A 20,355-nucleotide genomic window follows, 5' to 3' on the forward strand; every position below is an offset into this window, starting at 1 on the left:
ACCATTCCCCTAAAATCTTCCTTCCCCCCCTATTCCCCTAAAACTTTCCCCCCCAAACCTTCCTTTCCCCCCTTCTCCCCTAAAACTTTCCTTCCCCCCCGTTCCCCTAAAACCTTCCTTTTCCCCAAAAAAACCTTCTCCTCCCTCCCCCATTCCCCTAAAACCTTCCCTTTCCCCCTCTCCCCTAAAACCTTTTTCCCACCTCTCCCTTAAGACCTGCCATTTTCCCCCCCCATTCCCGTAAAACCTTCCCCCCTGCTCCCCCAACAATAAAACGGAAGCTCTTGGCCATCCGATGCAGCAGACAGGTTTCCTGGGAATGTTTTCTGGGAGGAGAACATTCTGTTTCCGGATGAGGACCCACAGCCGCGGAGGCCGAGCGCTGGGAGAGGCGCCCGGTTCCAACCGGGGGCTGCCCCAGCCCCTGGGGCCTCGGTGAATTCTCCGTAGGTCAATTTTAGGTGAATAACTTGGTTGCATTTGCTCGTGGCTAGCTAAATGAGTGCTGTGGCCAGCTGGGAAGGTACAACTGGGCTACCCGGAGCAGTTCATCAGTAGCAGCGAAGAAAAAAAAAAAAAAAAAGGCAATGGGAAGGTAAAGGGCAAACTGGATGAGCACCATCAGCCTCGCGGTGTCCGGATGCTGCTGAGGGACGTTGGGATCCTGCGCTTGTAAATGGCTGCAAGAATACATCAACTGTTAAATAAAAGCGGATTAAAAAAAAATAAATCTTATTTTTCACTGCAGGTGATACCACCAATACAAATGAGCACCAAGTCCAGGGAAGACTTAAGTCAGCGGATCTTACATTTGTAAGCACGCACCAGTACCGAGAAATTTGGAATTTGAACATCCTTTTATTTACAAATTTTAATGTATGTGTCAAAACGCAGCGCAGCCACAAAGCTCTAAACGCCATGACATCCTGCATTCTGCCGTGACACATCCACGGGAAAGGACATATTTTGTGGAAGGACGAGTTCCAAAATCAACTACGCCGCCCAGGGGTGGGAGCTGTGACGACAGCCTCCAGCTGCCGGAAAATAGTTGTGAGCAACGTAGGGACACCATAGAACAGCCAACGTGAGGGCAGTTAAGCAAAAATGGTTTCTCAACGGTCCCGAGATAAAAGTGGAGCCATCTTTCTCTCCTCACGAGCCACTGTCGAGTTTTACACTTCCATGTCCCATTCCCCCAGGGGACCTAAAGGACTGATGACTTAAGTTACCCAGCGCGCAAGGAAGCCATTTCCCAGGCCACGGCGCAGTATTTTACACCCACGTTCTTCCTCCGCCGCTAACAGCGGCCACGATTCACCCAGCGCGGCCAGACAACAGGCCCAGTTAAAACCCCTGACAACCGCCCAAAGACTGGGGGAGGAAAGCACGGAGGGAAAAGGGACCTAACACAAGGTCACACACGCTGCTGAGCGTTAGCGAGGGGTTCAAAGGGACAGCTGGGAACATATGCACGTTTAAACGTCTTATTTCCTGCACAAACGTTTTCTTCACTGACATTTATGTCAAGGCAAAGGTGCTTTTCAGATCAGGTAGCCCACCAAAACATGGCAAATTCAGCAGCTATCTACTCTCTTCACTATTCATTTAAAGAGAAAATCCTCAAGCGGGCAGCAGTTTGACAAAAGAAAGCCCAGCTTCCTTCCAAATCCTCCAAACCAACTTCTGCCCTTGTCACACAAACCAACAACCGCTTTTTTTTCCTCGGAGCAACCTCGGACAAGGCCCAGCCCTGGGCCAGAAAGCCAGTATTTCAGGAGCTGTTTTGCATGCAAGAAATCCAGCAGCAACGGCAGTGTGAGCTCCGTCCTGGGACGGGACCCGAGCCGCTTCCCGTGGCAATCCGCTGCGCTAACGAGAGAGAAAGGGATCCTCCTCTCTCCCGCAGAGACCCTGCAGCTTCAGCGCCTGGATGCTCAGACGGATTGTTCCCACTGTTTCAGCCGCCTGCATCGAGAGGAGAAAAGCGGAATGATGTTATAGACAGTCTAACGAAACCACCGAGGGACTCCCTGATGACATGCTTCCTTTATTTTGATTTATTACGCGTCCTTACCTTGCTAAAGCTGTGCACTTACACCCCTGTGCTTCACAGAAGACAACTTTAGTAAGTTCTCTTTTCCTCCCACATTTATTATCAGGATTGCTTCCCATCCTAACGTTTTTTCTTCTTTTTCCCTAGTAGCATTAAGCCAACACATCACATAATGTGAGTGCCAAATACCCTCACACAGATTAAGAGCACGCGCAGCGTTTGTGCAGAGATTTCAGTCAGTGGTTGCTCCCTCTTCTCAAACAGGAAACGCCAGTGCCCAAAAGAAAAAAACTAAGATGCACAGTTTGCCCCTACGTGTTAACAGTATTGCCATGACATGCTCATGGCTGTCTGAACACCCTTCCAGAGCACCTTGTCTCCTTCCCTCTTTATTCTCCCCAACTTCTGCTCCCTCTGGAAGGTGCAGTCCTCCTGCCCAGCCTCAGTGAGGGAAGAGGGATGAGTGTGAGAGTGAAAAACCTCGGCTAAGCGCTGCACTTCTCGCTTTCAAGAGGCTGAGAAACTCCAAGACGTACAGACACTCCAAGACACCCTGGAAGATGCTGAGCGATAAGAGGTAACAATACCCCAATAGGAAAAAAAAAGCAAAACAACAATCAAAACAACACAATTTTTTCTATGAGGGTTTTTTTTGTTTTTCAGACAAAACAACTTAGAGAACTGCCTGTCTTTCAACGGGCAAGATGAGAAACTATTAAAACCACATTTAAAAGCCTCAGCTTAAAACAATCTAGAATGATAAGAAGCAAGGCTAACTCAAAGTGCAAATAGAGTGTCAGAGTTCAAACTCAGCAATTCGATCTTAAGCCTACAAGGCAACCACACAGCCAGGACTTTTCCTAAGCTTCCTTCTCTTCCAGACTCCTACCTCATGCTTGGAGAGCACTCAGGTATCAACAGCTACGTTAAATAAATTTAGATTGTATAACATGGTTACTAAGTCCATTTTCAGGGACGCGCTCGACAGTGCTGTACATAGGACCCAGTTTTTCCACTCTTCACCTGAAGGCAGCCACATTCCCTTTTTGGTTATTCTATCGCCTTCCTCTACCCCCAACTTAACGAGCTGCTTAATTTCCAACACCAATGCCCAGCACCTCAGCTTAGGAAAACGATTTACTTTCTACAGCCAGCTTCAGTACCCGTGAAGAAAGCCGGGTGCTGCCCTCTGTAAGAAATCTGTCCTAGCGAGAAGTCCTCATCAAGAATGCGTAAAAGGATTGTCCCACTGCACCTCCCAACTAGGTAAGTGTTCATGAAACTATCCATCTGAAAGATACCAGAAGCCTACACAGCAGAAATTGAAGCCACCAGAAGGCAACGCTGCAGAAATTAACGCTTACCTTTTACAGGCAGGTGTCATCTCCTTCTCCACAAGGCTAGTGCTCAACTCTAGGGAAACCGGCTTCTGACGCATCGGGCATCAAGGTCCCCGACAGCTGTAAATTGGGAAGGGAAAAAAAAAGAACAAAAGAAAAAAAAAGAGAGTGTCAATTTCCAAGTGTAGTATAAATAGAGAACAATCGGAAATTGCCTTCTATGTTCCCCATGTGCAACTTAAACAAATCTGTTCTTTGATCAGATCAGACTTTAAAAATGTTTCCTGCCCCAAGACGGTCTGCCCAATCTCAACTGGAAGCAAGGTAGCCGAAGTGACTGCCTCTGGAATTACTTAACTCCCAAACAACACCTCAGTGTTACAAGTTGGTTTTTTTGCTAGTTTTCCCCCTTCTCTCCCTCCGTCTGGCTCCTACACTTTCCCCCTCTGTACTGTCCTCAGCCCCTCAACATCTAACACAGCCAGAACAGTTCTCCTCAAAACATATGTCCCTCCTGGTCTCTCTTCAACTCCGGTAAATCAGGCTTACTTTCACCCCGATCCAGCCAGCTGAATTCACAACAATTCACACTGTCCGCCTTAGCAGTAAGAATCTAATATCTGGTTAACCTCAGAGAGACAAATAGAGCCCCGTGTTTCATCCATGACCCTTCTCTTTTCCCCCGGCCTAAGGCCTCAGGTCTTTTTACTTAGAAACCAAGGCAAGTTGTGCCTCTGCCAAGAGTCACACTGGAAATTCATGGGTCACGCTATTCAGAAAGTCCCGAACCAAACAAATACGGAGCAGCACAAACTATTTCACTGCTTCGTTACCTGCTGTGAGGCCAGACCTGGGGTATGGAGGTCGATAGCAGCAAGAGAGGGAACGCGGGACTCTGAAACTGTTTTATTTTCCTTTTTCAGAAATCTGGGATGCCACCCTGCAAAACACAACCGATGCCTACCATGTTAAGGAAGCAAGAGCTGAGTGCTCTAACGCATGCTGCTTCCTGTCACTTATTTAGGATGCAGGTTTTATTTACAGGACGTCAAAGCTCATACCTTCCACTCCTCTCAGTTCAGGGAGATGATTTAGTTCTGGCAAACGCACATCTGCCTTAGAGAACTCCCATTTTTTCCTATTTGCCTGAAGGATGTTTTTTTCATTAGTGACCTGTAATCAAGGGCGTAAGTACCAGCTCATGAAAAAACAGAAAAAACAAAAACGAAGCTATTTTCAAGCTTAAAAATGCAGCAAGATGGCAACGTTCCGCTGTAGTTGGAACTTGCGCAAGAATAGAAGAAAAGACGCTAACGTGTGTGAAGGAATCTATTCTGCTCAAGTGTCATTTATACATTAAAAACAACCGAACAGCCGCAGTGAAAACAACCCAATCATCTAAGCGAGACTGCTTTCAGAGAGACAAAATACAACACCGGGAGAATGGCTCAGATCAGTTTTCTGCACGAAGGCAAACGTTCCCGCTGGCATGGAAAGAATACTGCCTAGGTAGCGTGTGCAGTGGAAAGCTTTCTATTTCAGTTGTTTTCATTATCAATTTTTAATGCATTTATGACATGACTAAATAAGGCCTTGACCACGTTAAATCCAAATCTTCAATCCTGCTTCAGTAGCGCAGCACACACGGTCTGTTTTTCCCGGCCAGGCAGGAGGCCACAGATATATTCAAAGTCTCACAGATATCCCGTGTTGGACTGCTCCCCTCATTTAAAATTGTCCTCTGACAGAAAATATGTTTCATATAAGATAACTATTAGCAAAGGATAACAGACAATACAACTGTACGGAAAAAGGAATAAAGGAAATAATATTTCTAGTCGTGACTTAGGGTGAAGGCTGCAACAGATGGGATTCTTGACAATAAAACACATACTTGAGTGCAGAATTTATTTTTGCTTTGCCAAGGGGGAAAGACAGATGGCTTACCGACGTCAAGCTTACGCTGTAATGGCCCGCTGGAGAACGCTTCCGTTGCTTCAGAAAGGGGTTCAAGTATTTTTTACTCTTTTCATCAACTCTGTAATCAAAAATACACCAAATTTTGTATTAACTGGGGGGGTAACACGGTGAATATAAAAACAACAAATGCAAGACACCCAGAAACACTGTCATTAAATGCTGAGAAAGAAGGCTCACGGGGAAAATATCCTTCGTGAGCTCAGTGAACAGAGAAGTTTGGCCCAAAGGACAAGCCATGAGTCAATGAAAGGCCAGTGTCACAGCAGCCGGCGAACTGTTGCTTGTCCAGTAGCGCTTTGCCGAACGCAGAGAGCCTGTGCGGACACACACAGCTGCTCGAGGTGAAGCCGGGACTTCTCATCCACATAATCCTTCACCCAAATGCTGTTTCGAGCCGTGTCCTGTCCCAAACCCACATCTGGCCTTCCCACACCGTCACCCTGCACCTCTCTTGGGACGTTACAGCTCCTTGGTGACAGGGACGATGGATACAAGCTCTTCTAGCTCTGCTCTCATACCTGTAATTAAGGTTCCCAGCCAAAGGCCCCATCCCAACCGTAGTGGGAGAAAGGTTCTGGTTGATGGGAGGGATAACTATGCCTGCATTCTTGGCATAGTCCAAGCTGCTGGAATCTTTTAGGCTGGTGTGGGGGCTTATTTTAAACGGGTTGATCGCACTGTCATACAGGGAGCTCAGGTTGGAGGATCGGTCCGCCTTCTCTGCATCAGCTTTAGAGCGCTTCGCCTTTAATAGCTTTGCATCTCTGCTCTTCGAGTCGATGCTGAAATCCTGTTTGGGAAGATAAGCGTTGTCTTTCTCTTACGGTCCTGTTTAAAAAGTAGCTTAGAGCAGTGCATGTGGGAAAAAAAGTCAGAGCCTAAACCTGCGTGATTCTGCAAGGATCTGATGGAGGTGGAATTGTTTTTAGTAGAAAACTTCTGTTTTCCATCAAATGGGAGGAGACTTGTCAGGGTTCCAGCGCCCTCTGTAAATAAGTCACTTTAGAATGGGATCGGAAACTATGGAGGAAGAACAGCCGTATCCTGTGTCACTTCCAAAGAAATGAAATAAGAGCCCAGTATCACCTCAAAGTCACTCTGAAGCCTCTACTCCTTAGTAGCCAATTGAAAGCAAAATATGTAATTTTAGAGACAGGGCTTTAACACAGGTAAACAACAGCATACAAGCACGTTTTCCTGATTCAACAGGAGTTATACTTCCTAATTGATTCTCCCCTTAGCTCCTTATTTGCCAGGAACTGCATCATGATGTAGTTTACCTGCTAGGGACGGCCCAAATAGCCATTTGAGGACTGCGGAACCGAGCACTGGAGCAACCTCGTAAGGGCCAAACGGCTAAAATCAAGGCACAGAACTCCTACACAACAGCCTGCAGGCTGTACTGCACTGAGTCTCAGACCTGCGGGGGCACAGGCCTAACGTACTGCCTTGAATCGGGCGACAAAGTCTCCAGGGCTGTTTAGACTCACAGCGGCCTCCAAAGGTGAGCTTCTCTGGCACATCACACTTACCCAGCCTTTTTTTTTTTTTTAAAAAGTGAAAGAGACAATTATGCTTATATTCTTGCTATGAACTTAAACTGCTGCACGTACTTATATAGTCATTTTAAAGCATCAAAAAACCCCAAACGGGTTTGGAAAACAAAGATGAACAAACCTGGACACCAAGGATTTTTCTTTCTTCTAAAAATTCATCTTTGTCCCTTTTGCTGATTTTTGATTTTTTTTGTAACTGACGGTCTCTGGCATCTTTCTGAATCTTTAATTTAAGCTCCTGAGCAAATCTACATTCCGTATAGGGGAAAAAAAAAAAAAAAAAAAAAAAGGGCTTCTGTTAATCTCAATATCATCATCAGTTGGTGTTCAGCCCAGTCTCCTATAGCCTTTTAAGTAATCAAGTAAACCGTGCCTTTTTAACTACTGAGAAGCCAGCCAAATATGATGTATCCATTAAAATAAATAAAATCTTACAAGCACACGCTTTTCACGTTACAGCAATAAAGCCAAATATGATGTATCCATTAAAATAAATAAAATCTTACAAGCACACGCTTTTCACGTTACAGCAATAAAGGCGTTCGTATCCCAGCCGGGTGTAGATGCAGACAGCAAATACAGCGCAAGACTAAGCTACCCAATACGGTGTGACACCGGGTGCGCACACTGAGGAATTAATGTCATGACAAGGTAATGAGGCAAACATGCCGCTGCAATGCGCTCCCTTTCAACCGCTCTATTTCCAGGAAGGCTAAACCCAAACAAAACCCAACACGTTTAGGGGCTGTCAGGTCTGCAAACCCGGCATGCAATCTTCGAGCACAACTGTGTAACTTCCCTCTCATCATTAGCCTGCTTTGAGCAAGGAATGAACCGTTTACCTTTCAGCAAATCCATCCTTGTTAAAGAAATCGCACTGCAGGAGTTCAGCGCAGGATGGTCTTTTGTCCGGATCAATCTGCAAACACTTCTGTCAAGTCAACATAAACATCAGAAGGCAAATATATTAGAAATTAAACAAAGGCTTTAGTATTTCTGAGTGAAGTCAGGAAAAAAGCTGCAAAACTCCCCTTTCTAGGGCCTGTTATATTGAAATGGGCCCAAGAGACACCACTACCAAAAAAAGTTTAATGTTTGCTGTCTGCTTCCATTCCAATCACTGATGCTCAGAGAGATTCACTGCACGCGGAATACCTGTCACACAAATACATAACTCCGCTCTCAGTAAGCCTCCCCTGTTTTCAGTTTGTTTTGCCTAAAGCTTTAGACTCATTAAGCATTTCAAATACAACTATGTGGTTTTCAAGTTGTTTAGTTACCTATCATAAAGGTGCTCCAGACTCCTGCGTCAAAAGGAGCACAACAGCACTCCCTGGAAGGATTCTTCAGAATCTATGACAAAGCTGTAGGCTTCCTAACTCCCACAGAGTAGATACGTAACCCCAAGGGCATGGGACATGTTTGGATGCCATCCCACCCAAGCCTGCTTGCTTGCAGCGCCTCCACCAAGCAGGCAGAGGGAGGGTTGGCAGAAAACACTATATCCACAGCCCTGCTCGCAAGTAAGGAAGGGCTGTGCATTACCTACAAAGCATCCACTTCGGTACCGGATGAGGGACAAAGGTTGTTGGGAGACCTTTCAAAATATCAACGGATGCAGTGAGGTGTATAGCGGATGCTTTCAACACGCAAGCCCTTCTTCACCTTTCAAATCTCCTTGGAAAACTTAGATCGGTGGGGCACCATGAGATACAAATCCTCCCTGGAGGACATGCAGTGACGATTTTGGCTCTGGAGATGACTGGCTTGGTCTCCCCTGTCACCCAGGACAGTAGCTGTCGTATCCTTGCAGTCCTCACTAAGCTTCCAACCCAAGCAGTTGCCTGTTGCATGGGTAGCTGAGAGAACGCCAGTTTAACAGCCTCAGCCCTTTCTGTAGGCTCTTCTTCTGCCCCCCAAGGTGAAGGACAAGTAAACAGAGACACGTTCATAGTAAACGATTGGTTAATTACCTTGGCTAAATCTAGCACTGCAGCAGAGAGCTTGGGATAGCGTTTGTCCAGAGATTCGGCCTCCTTCACTTCAGGCAACCTCATGCCAGCAAAGAGGGGATTTTTATAGAATAACTCTTGGTGTCTTGGAATTAAATTACCTGGAATCACACAACCAAAGCAACCACTCAGAAGAAATACAGAGCAGTCCTGTGAAACATTTGAGAGGCTGAAATACTGTGTCGGAACTACCGTTAAGAGCTACAATCAGTGTCGTTCTGTTTTTACCTGTGTGCCAGGAACTGATGCTGTACTCACAACTTCCCAGCTCCCCCTTTGTAAAAGGCACTAAAAGTACAGGCTCTCAGAAACAGTTCAGCGTGCACCACAGCCTTTCTCCCTACACTCAACTTCCCCCGTCAAAATGTACTTGACTCCTTCATTACTAAGCAGGCAGTAGGAGCCCGACAGGCTGTTCTTACCCAGGCATTTGGTGATATGGTAGAGCTGGTCAATGTCGGAATCTCCAGGGAAGAGGGGCTCTCCCGTAAGCATTTCTGTTATCAGAGCGCCAATAGCCCACACGTCGACAGCCCTGGAAAAAAAAAAAACAACCTGACATCCCAGCTCAGCGTGGCTTCGTTCCTCTCTTTGATCTAAAGGCTGAGCCAGGCCAGCGCACAGCACGTCTTCAGCAGGTTACAGGCCCAGAGGGCGGCTTTGCCCCCTAAACAGCACGACAGCTGTTTTCCAGGCTTATGAGTGCTCTGATGAATGGCAAGGATCCAGCTCTTGAAGCAGGCAAACGCTAGCAGAAGCCTGACAGGTGTAAAATCAGGTTCCAAACCCCAATGCTTTAAAAAAACTAATATAATGCATCAGTAGAATCTTGCACTTTAGAGAGCACAACGGTAAGCCGCTCCTCTTTGTGCAGGCATCCGCTCTTCAGGCACGTTTACTGAAAATTAAATTTAAGTAATACAGGGACATACGTAAATCTGCACAATTGTACTAACAGTCCTGTGAAGAACACAGTTTAAGTTCTGACCTGGTTTTGCTGCACTGGGGATCGCAGTAAGAAAAAAATCTCATTCATCCCACCCACTCCCTTCTGAAACGTCCATCTCTAATTGTTTGGAGGGACTTTTCTGTCATCCCTCCATGACTCCAACTGCACGGGAGGGAATTCTAATCATAACCTCCTCCAGTACTAGCATAGGCAATGGAAAAGCTCCTATAGACAACAGATGAGGAATGCTGAGGGCTCTCCTCGCCTTTTGGTCCAGGAAAGCCTAGCACCGGCAGCAGTTAGCCGCAGAGTGGAAGAGAGAAGGAGGCTTAAACCTTCACAAGCGAATAACCAGGGAACGCTGAGCAGCATCCCTTTAACCTGTTTGCCAAGCAATAGTCCCCTGCCTCCCCAAAACACAGAGCAACCCCCTCCACACTCCTCACGTGCCCACAACCCTTCCGCAGCCTCACAAGCCAGTCTTACTTGCCATACTTGGTATCTCCCACCAGCAGCTCTGGAGCTCTGTACCATCGGGTCGCCACGTAGTCTGTGTAAGCTTCCCCAGAAGCTGCTATGGTGCGGGCAAATCCAAAGTCACATAGTTTTACAACTCCTGACTGGGAAACTAGTATGTTCTCTGGCTTAATATCCCGATGTATTATCTGCACAGAGAAAAAGGGAGTCAAGACAAATAAATTCCCCATTTCTACATAGTAAATTGACTGGCTCACCAAAAATAGTAGCTTTCTCACATCCAGGGAGAAAATTACATTTTTGCAGGCATGAGAAAATACAGTCTCTAAAAGACAACGACATGCACATAGGCAATGAATAGGTGCCGACCCAAGTGCACAGGTAAACACAGAACCTCTAATTTTTGCACAGAGAAGCATTTATTTTACGTATCTCTCTACATCTGCTATGCAGATGTGTTTACTGTAGGTATTTTAACAGGCACAATTTATTATGCTTGAAAATCTGGCCTCGACTACAAGTTTAAAAGCTGAAGTATCGCAAGGGCACGGGCATGTCCTGCAGTTAAATGTGAAGAGTATTTTAGGGATTCATGAGAGACACAATTTCCCAAACATAAAAATGAATAGACAAATATGTGCGTGTTTATATATATAGTTACACAACTAGGATTAAGTTGGCAAACCTGTTAGAAATCAGTTGAGAACAAAAACCTAAACCCAATGAAGCGAAAAAGCAAGCCTACATGTTTGCATGGGCGCTGTCAGAATCAAATTTCTGAGAGAGACTCTCTCCCCCTGCAAGATAAACCAACCTACAATAAGGTGCCATCAAGCATCGGATCCCCATGGACTTCTGGACCCTTCCTTTCAAACACCCTCACAAATCCATCTGAGGCAGGCTACGGGATTAGCTGACATCAAGCTCTGAATTCATTCTCAATTCAGCAGTCTGTCCCTTCTGCTCTGCCTCTTCCTTGTCAGCCAAAGCTTTATTTCTCTAAGTTTTAATATATATCAAAAATGTACGCTTCTGTATCTATTCATTCAAGGTTAACTGCAGAGCTGACTTCTTGTTGCATACTTACATTATGACTGTGACAAAACGCTATTCCTCTCATAATCTGAAACAAGTATTTCCGAACCCTGCTGTAGTCTAGTCCGTTTGGAAATGCCTCAAGGTCATCAAGCACCGTGTGATCCACAAATTCAAACACCAGATACCACCGTTTCTTCTTTTTGCACACTTCTAGCAGGTTCACGAGATTCTCATGCCTGAGTTGCTGTTATAAAACAGGAAATATTTTGTGAGAGCTTGACAGCGTATACTGGATAAATTGCGACCAGATACTTTTTGCTGCAACCCAGCCAGTGCACTGCCCTGGAACGTTCTTCTTGTCATGGCACTCACATTCATTTATTCTTAAAATCTGCTCACTGATATTCTAGAATAGGTTTTATTTTGCCAAATTTATTTTATTTTTTTAACATTATCCGGAGGATTTCCGCCACCTCATATACGCAGACACCTGGTTTTATAACATAAAAATAAATAAAATGCTAAGGACATTTCTTCTTAATGGGGATGCTCAAAATACACTGTTCTGTTACTGGAAAATCTCACGCCTTCTGCTTCTCTCCTCACCTAAGAGATGACACTAACTCCTGCCATGATCTTGACAAGCTTTAGAGCAAACTTATGTTCTACGTGAGAGATATCTTGAAGAAGTCAAAAAGAATTCCAAAGGAGCGTGTGGTTAACACGTGAGAGACAGCAGGCACCTAACAGCATCTCCCACAAAGACTTGCCATGGCAAAGGAAAATCCAGAGGTCCCTGAGCTATCAGGAAAGACAAAGCTGGATGGTTTGGACTGGAAAGTTCAGCGCGCTGCGAAGTATGTCTCTGACCACCGCGAGAAGAAGAACAGGACGTTTAGCCACGACTGGTGAGCTGCAGAGACCCCTTGCTAGTTCTCTGGTTTTGCTTATTTGCTCAAGCAACAATAAATGCAGCCTGTAACATTGGCTTGTACCTGTGACTCAAACTCCTTTAGGAGACATTCTCATCAAGGTGACCAATTAACACTGCCTTACCCTACCTGCTCCCTCAGGGCAGGGCACGAGGAGCACCACTAGCTACCCCCTCCAGACAGGATTCAAAGGATTGCTGAAAACAGCTCTCAATGCTTTGTTTTAAGAACATTTTTTGCCTCTGCCAACAACCCAAAGTGATTCCTCTCTTTTCTCGCACGTTTCCAGGAAGTTTTACTCTTTTCCTCTGTCACTGCTTTCTCTAGGTCCTCTTTTTAAAAAGCTCTTACATCCCCGTTTAGAAAAACAAAAGCAGTTGCAATACCTCTCTGTTCTACCTATCTGCCAGTTCATCACCAACTACTCAGTGTCTGTATTTTATTTTTTTCTAAAAAGGATGACAGAAGATTTTTCTTTTAAGCTCCTACCATACCCAAAGCATTTCTGCCGGCACCGCCAGCATATGCACGTTTACAATAACTCACATGTGCCAGAATACAAGCACATTGAACGGATAAAAGGAAAGTTCAGCATTCTTACCTGTAATAGTGTTAACAATTAAACAGCTTCCATTAAACTGCGTCGAGCGGATTCAGAGAGAAAATTGACAAGTCAAGGATTTGAAGAGATTTTTTTTCCCCAATATATGCAGAGGGGGAAGCTGAAGATAGTTTAGAGAAAAAAACCTGCAACTTTTATGAAGAGGGGAATAAAAAAAGCCGCTGTATTTTCTAGTTATTTTGTCATCACATTCTGACAAGCCACGAATACACCTCTAATCCGTTACACATTTGTAACACTGGTTTAATCACACACCACTTTTAACAAAACAGACCACGCTACAATGCGCAGTTAGTTATTAGCTTGGAGCCTAGCAGGGAAACGCCATCGGAGGCTGCCTGAAGGCAGCACCTTAGCCCAGGGATCGCGTCCAAGGAAGATGCGGGAGGACTGCAGAGCACAGGGGCTTTCAGGGAAAATGCTCTGCCAGTCGAGAGGGAGTGCCAGCCAACCTGCACCTGGGTCTGTCAAAGACCTAGATTTCTTAGAAGGTCTGAAAAGCGAAAATTTTTTTTAAAAAAAAAAAAGGTCAATTAGAAAAAAAGCTCTTTTCTCAAGAATAATTTTTTCACAGCACAGGAAACCCGAGGAGGTTTTGCTGTTTTCAGCCTCGATTGAATTTCTGCCCAAACTCCAGAAGAGAAGAAAAAAAAAAAAAAAAATTAGGTTCACAGGGAGCGTGCAAGTGAAGAAACTATAAAAAGATTAAATCTCTAGATATTTATTTTCACCGTGAGAGGCCACACTTACTGAACTATATATGGTAATGTTCCCCTTGCCAAGTTCCCACTAACCCAGGAAAACAAGTTAATTCCCAACACACCTGGGAGGCGGTACGTGCTTTGACTCAGTAACTACGCCGAGCCTGGTCAACAGATCAGGTACGATCCAGACTCACGCAGATCTGCTTTAGAAGGAATTGAGGGGACAACACTTGGAGCTGCCGGCTGCCTCTCAACCTCCAGCTCGTGCATTTCTATTAACTCTAAGGGTCTGTAGCTCTTGCAGTGATCACTTTTTTTTTTTTTTCCTTCACAGCACAGGGACTATAGTCCGGCAGACTTGTGAAGAGACACTTATGGCAGCCAAGAGGAGAGGAGGCAGGCTTGCATGTACTCCCACCTCCAGAACACTCCACGTCAGAGGAAAAGCCTAGAAGCACTCCAACTCTAGTAAAACTTTCCTTCATTTCTTCACCAGACACATCACCCGTGTCCCAAGGCTTAAAACTACCACATGTGCACGTGACAGGGACACGCACTCTTCTGTGCACACCACCTGCGGGACAAGGGAAGAAGGAAAATGCTGCAACTGCTGCTAGAGGCTATGGTGGCAAACACAGGGGCTGAAGGTGGTCAAAAGAGCAAGCAGAACAACAGATGTATGTCCTGGCACAGAATGCCACTCTGCATCCTTGGCATCCTATTCATGAAGGAATGTAGCAGAAAAACCTGGCAGTGAAACGGTTTAGGAACTTGTAAAAGCTTCTGTAGGAAGAACAAAGCCAAGAGAGGAAGCAGAAACACCATATAACAAAACACTGAAGGGCACACACCCAAAACCCTGTTTATCTAAGGTTCCTGGGTATTTTCCCAGACAGAGTACCTACAGCCCATGAAGAGAAGTACCTTTAATAAACCAACCCACACAATGAGGCTACACCACATAAAACTGCTGATAAGAAGCCAATAGGCTGAAGTACGACTGGACATTTAGGTGAGTACAAGGCACCCACAATTGATACCAGGCAAATCACGCACTCAAACAGCAAAGGACATTATGCCAGCTGGCTTCAGCCTAGTGGATTGCCATTGATTGATAAGGTTCAGGGAACACGATACCTGTCCCCCTCCAGCCTCTTGCTGGCAGTACAAGCCTGCCAGGAAAGTACCATTAATAAAATAAAATAAAAGTAAAACTTTCCTAGAAGCATTTTTCTGTATCGAGTAACATCGGCACCGAGTCCGGTTAGGCACACTGCCACACATCCAGGTCACCGTTCACCTGCAGGTTTTAAAAGTTGAGCATTTCTTTAGTTTTTAGCAAGTTCGCAGCTGCGAGGTACTCCAATTTGGTACACAACGCAGGGGGACACAACTACCACCGGGAGGCAATAGAGAGCTTATGACTCCCTTCCTCATACCTTTCCTTGCTGAATACAGGGCACATACACAGACTAGATTCTAATCAAGTCAGATTTAGCCAGGTAAATCCAGTACAACGTCAGCCAAAGGGAAACGAAGCTCTGCATGGCTACAACTCAGGGGCTAAAAGAATCTACTACAGCTTGGCTGCTCCTGGAAATACAAACAGGGCACAGTTATGTCTCTTTTGGTTTGGACTTAGTTATACTTTGTAAATCGTGGTCAGAGGTGTTTCCCTTTCAAAACTGACCCAATGGCTGAAATTTACACCTATCCCACAGCTTCACTGGATAAACACCATTCCTTAAAAGACTATTAAGTAGTCTCAAGAGGCAGCTTCCTCCCAAGGACCCATCAACTCTCTACAGGTCGATCTCACCCGCACCGATCATTCTAAACACCTAGCACCTTTACTGCAATAAAAACCCCGGCCATAGACAGGAAGGTTACTATTGTGCTTGAAGGAGGCCTTTGCCTTAGGGAAGGTATTTCAACACCTTACCAGGATTGCCAACAGGCCGAGAGGAGGCCCCTGGAGCGCAGCGGAGGCTGCTCTCCCTCCCCAGGGGACACCCGTGCTGAGCTCCATTGCTCCCCGTGCCTACAGCAGGGCAGGGCAGGTCACTCGAGTCATAACTACAGGAGCTTCTAAATAAAGAGGTCGGGCCCTGCATGAACCACCTCTGTTCAGCGAGTGCTCTCCTGCGACAGGAACGTCTCCCAGCTGAACAAGGAGCTACGAATTTAAAAGCGAAGCCACCAAAAAGCCACCGGTTCGGCCCGGCTTCGCTGGAAAACGCCAGCCAGCTGCCCTCACGGCCGCCCCTCCCCTCCCCTCACCTTCAGCAGCTTGATTTCCCTCACGGCGATCTTCCTCACCACCGCGTCCTCCTCGCTTTCCAGGAACTTCTTGACGGCGACGATCTGCCCGCTCTCCTTGTTCCTGCACTTGGTCACCACCCCGTAGCTGCCTTCCCCCACGAGGCCCAGCACCTGGTACTTCTCCATGGCCGCGGCGGGAAGCCGGGGACGGGGGAAGCCCCGTTAGGCCGCGGCCGGTTGACGGGAGCGGGGCCTCACCGGCGGGCAGCGGGAGGGGGGGGGGCCCGACGCGCCGTCACCAGGGCAACGGGGTGCCGTAAGGCGCAGCCGTCGCGCGAGCCCAGCCGTCGCAAGAGCCGTACGGCGCGACCGGCCGTGAGGGGAGCTAAAGCAAAACAGTAAAGGTACGGGTGTCAGCTACGCCAGATTCCTTCTCTGTGTTCATTAATTAAAAGGTTTAAGAGCGGATTCTCATCAGAAGAAGGGGAAAAGGTTTTGTATGCCGTAGTGAGGGCACAGGAGGGAAAGACTGCACTGCAGGACCTTTTGGGAAGCGCTTTGGTCCTACTGGGCATGTCCCTTCTGGGTCACCTGCTTCTCCACAGGAATTCCAACAGGAGCCCACGGCTCCTAAAATTTCCTCCTTTCCTTTCGCCTTGAAGACCTCCACGTCCCCGTCCCCTCAGTCCAGGAAACCAATTTGTGAGTTAACGGCACAAGAGACGCCCGATTCCTTCCTAACGAAGCCACCCTCAGAGCGCTGGAAAGCCGCTTGGCTCGTAACGAGAAAAAAAGCCTTATAAAGCATTCTCCTTTGAGCTCCTTTTCTTAAAACCCATAAGATACATGAAGAACAAATGACTGAGCAATCCTGGCATGAAAACGTGGGGTGGGCAGAGCGCCAAGATAAAAAAAAAAAAACCCCGGCATGAATTAATTTAATGAATATTCTGCGCCCGAGCAGCTGCGCGGCTGTTGCGAGGCAGCTTATGTTGCTAAGAACGTGGCAGCAATAAAGGTGGAATAATTTAAAAGGGATGTCTATCCGTGCCCTTGCTGTGTGTTTTATTTTAAAAACGTGGCAGTTTCTGCGCATACTATGTGCAACTTAACACATAGGCACGAAGGTAACGTGTTTCCTTCAATAGGGAATTCTATTCCATGTAGCAACCCTGGAGCACGTGTGTGTGTTCACCCATCGAGACTTAATCCAACAAACTTGCAATTTCCCCTGCATGCCAGCGAAGGAGACGGTGACTGATGACACAACCTGTGATGTCATTTGCTCCCGTTGACTTGTCTTGCCCTGGAGATGAGCAGCATGGCAGGACACGTGCAGGAGGAAGCAATCGGAGACCGAAACTACGGAAACAAAGACATTCTGTGCCAATATTCCCAAAATAAAGGTGCTGTTTAAAGAGTTGTGGGGAAAAAAAATAAGAGGTGAAAGCAACAGGGAGGAAGGAGCAGAGACCGGTCGTGCCTGTTCAAAGGACTGCAAAGCTGTGAAACTCCTGCCCCGTCTGGCCGCTAGGAAAATGTCACACCCTGGCCATCAAACAAGGGCTGAGCTGCTTTCCCTCATCAGTTTTTACCCATCGATTCCCAGATGTTTCTCTCCTCTGTTTGTGTATATATTGCACAGTCCAGGGTGCTGTAGAAAAAAAGGTCTCCCAATTCCAATCCTATATTCCAATATGACTTTTCCGAAACCTTTATCATATTTCTTCTGAGTCACGTCGCTATGTGTCACCTTCTGTAATTCGTTGCCAGTTGTTTTTATTTCTCCTTCATCCTCCTCCTCCCTTTCTACGTGCAATCACTGTAATGCACCTTTCAAGGCTGACCTCACATTTCCAGGAAAAATATAAACTGGAGCTCAGTTAGCATTAATTTATTATATTCCTCCCATCTTCTACTGCTCACCATTATTGTAGCAAGTGCCTACTCTGGGTCCTGGCATCCGTTCCGCGCTGCTAATAGATCGCTAACTTGGCAACCAATTAACTCTTCCACCGCTGAGACACCACTTTCCATTAAACCAAAGGCACAAACCACAAACGCACATGCACAGCAGACTGCAAAAACTCACTTTGCCAGTGCAGATGGTTCTTCAATGCTATTTTATTTTTAATCATAGCAAATGATACGGGGAACCAGCTTTTCTCACTTACGGACAGTGCCCGGTGTCAATGGGATCTGTATTACTTCCAGACGCCTCGCTGCTGTGTGAGTAATGCCGGCTTTTACCATCAGCAACTAACTCAAAGATGACAACAATTTCTTCTGGCTATAGGTTGCTTTGGGGTTTGTTTATTGAGTGATCTTTTTATATATATACATAAAAAAAAAATAAGAGCACTGTTGACTTACGATGATATGAGTTGGCTTGGTGCTATAATTTAAAGCCAGAGAAACTGAAGGTGGTGAAGAATTGAGCACAGTATCTTGCCAAGCCATACAGTACCTGTGCTCCACATACGTTTGACAGCCTGTTGGTATCCGAATAGCATTGACCGAGTTCAGTCTTCATAATTTGAGAAAAAGCCTTTTTTATAGAGAGAAACCCTCTCGTAATGTGATGCCTATAGCCAACAGGGGCCCTGAACTGGATTCCTCTCCTCAAAAGTGTAATTACTGGCGATGCTTTTTCATATTGGCCTTTGGAAACCCAGAATATTTTTCTTCTTTTAAACGCAGGCTACCGTGAGCTTTTCTGATCTTCCGTGCGCACAGGAAAGGACATCCCCCATGTTAACGAGAAAGGGGCAGAAGAGTTTTTAAAGTTAATAGCTAAAAGAGCTTTCTTTTTCTGAGAATTAAATTAGTAGTCTCACAGTGAACACAGCCCTGTATCTAAACTAAGGAATAACTGGAAAGTTTCATTTTCTAAGTACCTGTAGTATAAATTAGACATTTTCAGTATTCTGAGCTGAGTGACACTGATACAATTTCTGTCAACATGGATTCTGGATCCTTTGAATGTGGGGCAATGGCATGTCTTTTATATATTATGTAGCTTTTTATACCAAATAACACGAGGCTGCGCTGTGTGCCTTCCACATCGTGTTTGTCTTCAATGTTCATCTAGAGAACGTCAACGCAGCGTCAGTCCTGATTTTGTTTTTCTATTTTGTTTGCCAGACATTTTGAGACATCGTGGTTATCTGCCAGAATCATCCATTGCAGTTCTTGTAATTAAACCTCAACAAGACAAAAAATGATAGCCCCTGTCATTTAGATATTATGTTTTAGTTGGGTCATGCAAACAACTCATTATTTAATATTTTTGATAACAAAGTCTCCAACAACTTAGAGGGATGAAGCTGTCTGGTGCCCCAAGTGACCTCTTAGGGCTGAAATTACAACGGTGAGCTTTGTTTTTTTTTAATTAAGGAATTTTTGTTCGCATACAGCGTACAAGCTGTAGTGAACGTATACCAAGATACAGGATTTCACAATACACCCCATTTCTTTTCGTTGCACAAAATGGAGGGGAGTACTGCCTCCCAGCTCTGGGACCCCCAACATCAGGACATGGTCCTGTTAGAGCAAGTCCAGAGGAGGCCACAAAGATGCTGTGAGGGCTGGAGCCCCTCTGCTGTGAGGACAGGCTGAGAGAGCTGGGGGGGTTCAGCCTGGAGAAGAGAAGGCTCCGGGGAGACCTTCCAGCCCCTTCCTGGCCCTCAAGGGGCTCCAGGAAAGCTGGGGAGGGACTCTGGATCAGAGAAGGGAGCCACAGGACGAGGGGTGACAGTTTTAAACTGAGAAAGGGTGGATTTAGATGAGATACTAGGAAGAAATTCCTTGCTGTGAGGGTGGTGAGCCCCTGGCCCAGGTTGCCCAGAGAAGCTGTGGCTGCCCCATCCCTGGAGATGTTCAAGGCCAGGTCGGACGGGGCTTGGAGCAACCTGGTCTAGCAGGAGGTGTCCCTGCCCGGGGCAGGGGCTTGGAACTGGGTGATCTTTAAGGTCCCTTCCAACCCGAACCATTCAATGATTCTTTGAATAAAACAAATGAAAAATAAAAGTCACACCTGTGGCATGCAATGCTGATGACACAGCTGATCGTGACGTGTTCCCGCCTTCTTCCCGAGGCAGTTTTGTGGTAAACTACCTTATTTTTTTCTAAGCCCACCTTTTTTTCCCCCCCTGAGATGACGGGACCTCCACGCCCTCCATCAACCTCCCTCTGACGCTTCATCCCTCGAGGCCACACCTGGAAGGGAAATCAATACCTTTGGCGACGGTCCTTGAGGAGAAGAGCCTTCAAAATTCCCAGGTTTGACAGGATGTGGGTGTTTTTTTTAAGCTGAATTAGGCGGTTTTAGGCAAGCGGCCGGGCGGGCGGAGGCGGGAAGGCGAGGGGGGCGGCCGCCCCCCTCGCCTTCCCGCCTCCGCCCGCCCGGCCCCGGCCGCCGCCATCTCCTC

General features: G+C 46.4%; 1 protein-coding gene across 5 annotated transcripts; it reads right to left on the reverse strand.

Moving 5' to 3' along the window:
- Positions 1 to 306: 306 nt before the first annotated feature.
- CDKL2 (cyclin dependent kinase like 2) lies at positions 307 to 20,275 on the reverse strand. 5 transcript variants are annotated; one of them, XM_074588607.1, is made up of 14 exons: positions 20,163 to 20,275; positions 15,944 to 16,310; positions 11,455 to 11,649; positions 10,377 to 10,555; positions 9,364 to 9,476; positions 8,903 to 9,042; positions 7,772 to 7,860; positions 7,051 to 7,177; positions 5,892 to 6,163; positions 5,341 to 5,431; positions 4,455 to 4,566; positions 4,227 to 4,333; positions 3,418 to 3,513; positions 307 to 1,965 (listed from the first exon to the last, which is right to left on the reverse strand). In XM_074588607.1, exons 2-13 carry the CDS (start codon positions 16,109 to 16,111, stop codon positions 3,454 to 3,456), a joined length of 1,653 nt encoding a protein of 550 aa, XP_074444708.1. In that variant the 5' UTR covers positions 16,112 to 16,310; positions 20,163 to 20,275; the 3' UTR covers positions 307 to 1,965; positions 3,418 to 3,453. The 5 variants fall into 5 exon arrangements, with proteins under 5 accessions (XP_074444708.1, XP_074444712.1, XP_074444711.1 ...); XM_074588610.1 differs by having other exon boundaries at positions 788 to 1,965; positions 4,244 to 4,333; positions 6,060 to 6,163; XM_074588609.1 differs by having other exon boundaries at positions 788 to 1,965; positions 6,060 to 6,163.
- Positions 20,276 to 20,355: the final 80 nt, after the last annotated feature.

This window comes from Larus michahellis, chromosome 5 (genome assembly GCF_964199755.1).
Source record: "Larus michahellis chromosome 5, bLarMic1.1, whole genome shotgun sequence".
In the NCBI taxonomy this organism is placed as follows: domain Eukaryota; kingdom Metazoa; phylum Chordata; class Aves; order Charadriiformes; family Laridae; genus Larus; species Larus michahellis.